Raw genomic sequence first — 6970 nt, 5'->3', positions numbered from 1 at the left:
GAATCGTCGATGACCTCCAACCATGTATTGGTAAAGCTGCTCAGGAACGTTAAGATCTGACATGCCTATCAAGTTGCTGCCATGCTAAAAAGAGAGAACAGATAAAAAGAAGATAGAATAGTGCCTTCATACACGGCCATTTTAAAACAGTGAAGAAACTCTTCAGCTAGTATGAATTCTGTCACCCTACCATTCCAAACAGCAATCTAGCTTTATGATGTCTGTGAAATGTATGAAACCTTGCCTCAGAGGTTAAGGACATGGGCAGACATAACATTTCTAAACCTTCGTGTGCCTTAAAAGCACTATAAAACAAAACAAAAAAAAAGAAACTACACAGGTCTACAGCACTATGAATCTACCCAAACTGTACAAATATGACCCTTGATGAAACAGGAATAATGCTGAAGCACTGCAAGCTATGTTGGTTCTTTCTACCAGAGCACAACTGGGAGTTGGCCCGTTCACTAGTACCCCACATGACTTGCTTTCCACCTTCCCTACCTCTCTGATGTGACCCCTCAGTGACACTGTCAAACCTACTAACCTAAGGGCACTAGCCCTACTTTGACTGTGCCCTCAGCTTTTCAAAATGTAGGCCCAAAGGCATACCACAGCCATCATTTTCTGAACCAACACACCAGAAATTTGACTTCTTATAGGCTGCATAAATGCTCTGCATCACACGATATTCTTTACATCACGGAAGGTTCTGGCAGCTAATGTCATCACAGAAGCTTAGCAAGTTATTTGAAGTACACAGACAAATTTAGCTTCTGCAAATTCTCTGTTTTTTTATAAACTCTTGCTTGCAGATTTATTACTAGCAATGTAAGAGAAAGTGACAACCGAACAGTGTGGGTCAGTTACGTGTGGACATGCAAGTCAGATGGCCTTCCTATGAGAAGAGTATTTTGAATTTGTATTTCAGTGTGAATACTCATGCTCACAAGTTAATAATTTGTTTTTGATCATCTCTGTTTTTTTTTAAAGTTATTACCAAGAACTCTGACAGAAAATTTATTCCTTGATTATCTGCAGAAAGTGAACCCAAAGAGACATGAACACAGCCACAACTACTTTCCAATTTGTGGAAAATTTGAACACACTGGCTCAGTTGCCAATGCAATTAATTAAAAAGGGAATGACAGACATCACTCAAACATACTGATGACATTACTGTCCTTTGATTTGTAATTAGGGCAGTAATTCAGTTTATAGTGTTTTCCCACTACCTGCACTTTAGTGAAAAGCAGGTTGGACTTACCCCTAGACAAACCATGCCTAAGGCCAGGCCAGATGCTAGAGAATAGGACTCTCTGTCAGTGCAGTATTCCATTTCAGGACCTGGTGGACGTCCTTAATAAAACAAGGAAACATAGCATGACATTAATCTAAAATATTAACCAATTAACCTTATTGGCAATACATTTCAGTACTCAGAAATGACGGTAAGCCTCAGATCTACTTTATTCAAGAATGCAGCATAAATTGTCAAAAGCTATAGAGGGAATCAGAGTTAAAATCCACAGGGCTATGGTGCAAACATGAACTAAAAGAGTCATTACCTATCCCCAAGCAAGTAACAAAATTTCAAAAGCTATGAAAGTCTCAGAAGAATATATACAAGCTTTTCTATTTCTTTGTGAACTGTTCACACATCTCATAAACCATGATTTGGCTCAAAATTCTTTCAACTATATATATTGTAACAAGTTCAAGCAAGAGTACCCCTTCTCAACAGAAAATAATGTATGAGAATTTACTGACATTTCGTGATGATATTATGTAGCTAGAGACATAAATAAAAAGGCATCTCTTTTAAAATCCTGATTTAGATTTAAAACGAATGATCTGTTGTCTCTTTAAACAATACACTTAAAATTGTCTAATGGTTAATTGTAAAAAAAATAGTAGCAATAATACACACAAACATTTACACTCTCCCCAACTATGCAACGTGTAAAGGATATTCTGTTCAGAAGCTTAAAAGTTTCCCATTAAACAAAAGAGCTAGCAGAAAGCCTGAATGAGTGACTACAAAGTGATTCAACAGAGGACCTCAGATGAGTCATAACAATCAGACCATGTGGGAACTAAGATTTTCTTCAAGATAAGCATAAATGATTTCTGCGCTGATCACTCCTTCACTTTGGAATGAGACTGTGTTCACTCCAAATACATTTTTATTTGGAACCTTTCCTTTAAGTTTTAAAAGACTTTATTTCACTATCTACCAGCCTTTAGATTAACACTCATAGAATGAATCAAATATACTCAATGAATATTTTCTGCTATTCATCCAGTACCAATAGCATTTTGTTAATTTGGCAGTTGACTGACAATGTTAATTTAAATACTGCACAGAACACTTAGTTTACAGTAACTTTTAGTCCCTTATACTGCAGAGTGCATGGGTTGAGAGATGAGACAGGCAAGTATGGTCTCCAATATATTTAATTTGAGCAAGTAGGCAGTAGATCAATTTTCAAGTCACATGTATTATATAAAACATGTACATACCACACACACACACACACACACACTCTCCTGTTTTACTGTTTTACCTATTTCAGCCAGCAGTACCTCTGCTGTGTGCCGGTGAGCAGTTCCTTGATATACCAGGCCTATTCCTATCACAGCAGCCACCTGGACATTGTGAGGGACATCCAGTTCTGTTGAAGTTGGGGGTAGGAGAGCAGGTATGTGGATGCTAAGGAGCCGAGTAATAGCCATATCCATTGTGCCTAGTTTGGCAGCAGAAACACCAAGCAATAACCCAATGCTCGTCATTTCATGGCCCTGAAACAGGAAACAAAGAAGACTGAAAACGTTAAATATAGGTGTATTTATCCTAACTGAAACCAAAGTCTTATTTTTTTTTAATTGAACAAAGTTCTTCCTTGGAGGGGAGGGGAGGATGAGTGGGCTTTGGAGACAGCCACCACCCAGGCTTCAGAGAAAGAGGAGGGGGGCTGTAAGAGTGAGTGAGCAAGCGAGTAATCCACTGGATACGAGACAGAGGAGTTGGAGTAGGTCAGGAGGGGAGGGAATATGGGCAGTGGCAGTAACTGTTGTTTTCTTTTATGGAGGTATTGAATGTGGGTTGGAAATCAAGGTTGGGTATAGGAGGAGCAGACATTCTCTCTCTCAGAGGCAGGAGAGTGGGAGGGGGAAGGGTGGACTGCTTTTGGAGTTTTTTTGTGGGGGAGAGTTTGTTTTGTTGCACCTTATTTTAATAATTTATTCTCTTTCCTTAATTTTTTTTTTTGTCTTTTAATGAAAGTCACCCTGGCCCTTTTTTGGGAAGGACAGAATATACATCTAATTAAAAAAATTAATACAAAAAAATAAGATAATTTGTGTGGTCTTTGAGTTGAGAGAAATGTTATACTATGTACCATGCTGAAGGGTTTCCAAACTAAAAATAATTTAACAGGGATATAATTTAGCAGGGTTAATTCTAAGGTCTTAACCTCAAAAAGGAATTAATTATATTCTACCCCTAACAATAAGTAGGAAACATAAACAATAGAAATTGCTCCATAAGGACTGTCCAGAACTAATTCAAGACCATACTCTGTTATAACTAGCTGATCAGTTTGGCAATCCAGAAAGTACTCAGCAACAAATGAAAACTTGACTATTCATCGTGATCAGCAAATCATTTCTGATTCCAAAGCTCTTTTCAGTGCTCTACCCACATCTGAAGCCAGGATGAGTCATGTAAAACTCATTGCTGTTGGAGCGTTCCTATCATTTTTTCACTGACCTCTTGGACAAAGATAAGAGTGTTAGGAATTAATCCATTGAAGAATTTTACTATATTTTGATAGCAAAGTGCACAAAGAAATGTGTAAGTCCTGTATAGTGAAATGAAATGAAATCTGTTACATTCCTATAGAGTGAGCAGATACCATTGCAAGGGTAGAACTATTGAGATGTGGCTGGGAAAAATCAGCTCAAAGTTACGGCTACCAAAAAAATTCTTATACAAAGAAAACCTTTAGAGACCAGACAGTGCTTTCTAGGTGATGCCCTTTAAAGGTTCTCTCTTCAAACAAACTGAAATAAAGGCATAACGGCTATTACCACCTAAGTTCTTCAGAAATTCCCTCACACCATGACATCCAAAATCAAGTATTTAAAAAAAATAATGATAGAGATGAACAATGAGCTAGCACAGATAACGGAAAAGCCAACATTAAAGACATTTATGCCTCTTGTTTTTTGAATTAAGACCTTACCTTGGTCAAATAGTCATGTATGTTGAGTGTGGCAAGCTTTGTGAGGTGCCCGTTGAGACCCAAAGCCATGAGGAAACCTGCATATTCATTGGCTAGATCTGCATTTTTTGGCTTGTTATAGACAATCCAGGCAGAGTCTATCTGGGAAGTAGGGGCTATCTTCAGTCCAGCAGCTACACCATTATGAAAACTGGCCCAGCAAGCCATATTTGGAGGCACATCAATGTTCCCACTATTGAGGTCAACAGTAGTGTTCCTAGGAGGAGCACGGCCTGCCCAGGAAAGAATCATTAAACAAATGTAAAACAGTTGATGCTAAAATCAGCTCACCTTTAAAATAAGCAAAGTAATGGCATAGTTTAGCAGAGTACTGACACTGCTTTACTCAGGGAGACAAAAAAAAAAAAAAGGGCTAAAAACTCAAAATTATGCAAAATTATGCAGGTACTTTGTAACGCTGGGAGCGGGGTGTGGGGGGTCTGGAGCCCAGGGAGTGGGGGCCCACACACGCTGGCAGGATGTGAGTACTGTGGATCCGGAGCTGAGGGACAGCAGCGGAGGGGGGGGAGAGGGGGCGCGCGCAGCGGCGGCTTGGGAGTGAGGAGTAGGGGCAGAACATGGGCACATCATTACGCCGTCCCCCTGTGCATGCACGCATGCACCCTCTTTTTTGAAACTGGAAATATGGTAATCCTACAGGAATGCAGCCTAGTGGCATGTAAAGCAACACCCAGCAGGTCAGTCTGTGGAGGGCAAACAGTGTGGGGGAAGGGGGAGGCAGATCAAGGCCCACAGTGTGGGAGGGAGTGGGGCAGGGGCTGGGGTGAATGGGAACCCAGGGCAGGGGAGGGATCGAGCCACAAGCAACTAGCTTATCCAGAGGCATGGGTGGGGGGGCTCCTAGATTTATGCACAGAGTGGAGGCAGGCCTGCTGTGGGTTGAGGCTCTGTGCCCTGCTGCCTTTGCCCTGGAAGCCGTGCATTGGCCACTTCGCGGCCCCTGTCCACTCAGCAGCGGGAGAGGCAGCATGGCATTGCATGGCTCCCAGGTCAAAGGCAGCATGGTTCAGAGCCCCAGCCCACAGCCTGCTTCTACCCTGTGTACAAATCTGGGGGACATGCTCCCCATGACTCCCCCAGGGGTGCTCACAGCAGCAGGGAGCCGACCCCCCCACTCCTGGACAAGACACCTGTGGGTCCGTTCCGCTTCCTGCCCTGGCCCTGAGGTCCCATTCACCCCAGCCCCTGACCTTACCCCACTCCCTCCCTCACTGTGGGGACCTCAATCTGCCTACCCAGCCCCTTCCCCTCCACAGATTTACCTCCCAGGCACTTCCCACCCCGCCTTCCTGCTGCAGTTGCCCAGAGCCTGTGCCCAGGCTGCCCTGCAGCTCCTCTGCACCGTCACTGCTGCCCCACTGGATGGCCTAGAGTCAGTGGTGATGGCAGTGGAGAGGAGCTGCTGGGAAACAGACTCCACCTGTGTGCCAGACTTTCCCCACCCCTGGCACAGACCCACCATATTTACCTGAATCCAAGATGACCATGAATTTAAGAGGACAACCCAGTAAATAAATTCTATACATAGAAAATTATAACACATTTATAAATTTTCCATGTATAGAATCTAATTATTGGAGTCTCATCTTAAATTATGCCTCCCCCACCACTGTAGCAGGAAAGCAGTGGCATTTTGGGGGGCAAGTGGTAGAGGGAGGCAGTGTATATGTTGGGGGGGGAGGGGGGGGTCAAGCAGCTTGATCCCTGCGCCTTGCCTCCCCAATACCTTGCCCCCTGCTGCCCCTCCCCTTCCCCTTGCCCCATCCATGTCATGCTTACCCTTGGCTCAAGCTCTGGCAGCTTCCAGCCCTGCTTTAGCCTGGGGCACAGAGCATGCATTTGCTCCACCCCCAACCCAGCTCAGCAGCTCCAGCTTTAGGGCATAGCCAGAGCTGCTACCACCATCACTACTATTGGGCCAGGCTGGGACTGAAGCAAGCACAGGCTCCAAGCCCCAGGCTGGAGCGGGACTGGAGCCTGCCAGAGCTAGAACCGGAGCTGGAGCCAAGCACGAGTAAGCCGGCGAGGCAGGGAAGGAGGGGAGGGTAGCATCTGCCTGCCTCCCACTGCCTCATACTCAAGTCCAAGACAAGGGACTTTCTTCTCTCCTATCAAGGTGTCCAACTGACAGACCACATACAGCCTCCAAGGGGTTCATTTATTGCATCCCCCAGCCTCCTGGGCGGGGTGTCACTCCCATCACTCTTCTGCTGCTGCCAACAGTTTGTCCAGGCTTCCTTTTCCTCTTGCAGCTTCTGCTTCCTGCCCTCCCTCCCCCCACGCCTCCCCAGGGTGAGGCAGGGAAGCCTGTGGAGCAGAGGGAGTCTGCAGCCAGGGGAGCTTCAGGGAGACCCAGGGACATTGGATGTAGCTGTTGGATGTAAAGAGACTGCTGATGGCAGGGCAAAGAGACTGGTAATCCTGGGGTAAAGCAGGAAGAGAAATGGATCTGACCAGGAACCAGCATATGTAGGGAGACCTGGGACTGTCTGGACAAACAAATTAGTTCAGGGAACTGGGGAGATAATACTCTGAGACTGGATAAGCAGCCCACAAAAGATGATCTGGAAAAACAAACAATGAAGATAAAAAACATGGACAGAGGAGCAGGTGAATGAGGCTGATGGGGTAGCAAGAAGACAGAGGGAAAGCGGGAGAATGGT

At 44.5% G+C, this 6970-nt stretch overlaps 1 protein-coding gene across 2 annotated transcripts in view; it reads right to left on the bottom strand.

Moving 5' to 3' along the window:
• Positions 1 to 6970, bottom strand: part of ANAPC1 (anaphase promoting complex subunit 1) — a 96570-nt gene that overhangs the window by 36192 nt on the left and 53408 nt on the right. For both annotated transcript variants that reach the window (XM_025205706.1, XM_014520540.2), the window contains exons 28-31: positions 4248 to 4519; positions 2568 to 2802; positions 1268 to 1359; positions 1 to 84 (exon numbers count right to left, since the gene is read on the bottom strand). The exon at positions 1 to 84 is cut by the window's left edge and continues 42 nt beyond it. In XM_025205706.1, coding sequence (XP_025061491.1) covers positions 1 to 84; positions 1268 to 1359; positions 2568 to 2802; positions 4248 to 4519 — 683 coding nt within the window. The remainder of the gene's footprint in view (positions 85 to 1267; positions 1360 to 2567; positions 2803 to 4247; positions 4520 to 6970) is intronic.

The sequence above is a fragment of the Alligator sinensis genome, unplaced genomic scaffold, assembly GCF_000455745.1.
Source record: "Alligator sinensis unplaced genomic scaffold, ASM45574v1 scaffold794_1, whole genome shotgun sequence".
NCBI lineage: Eukaryota > Metazoa > Chordata > Crocodylia > Alligatoridae > Alligator > Alligator sinensis.
The sequence above is the reverse complement of the archived record's forward strand: the minus strand, read 5'-3'. Positions and strand labels throughout refer to the sequence as shown.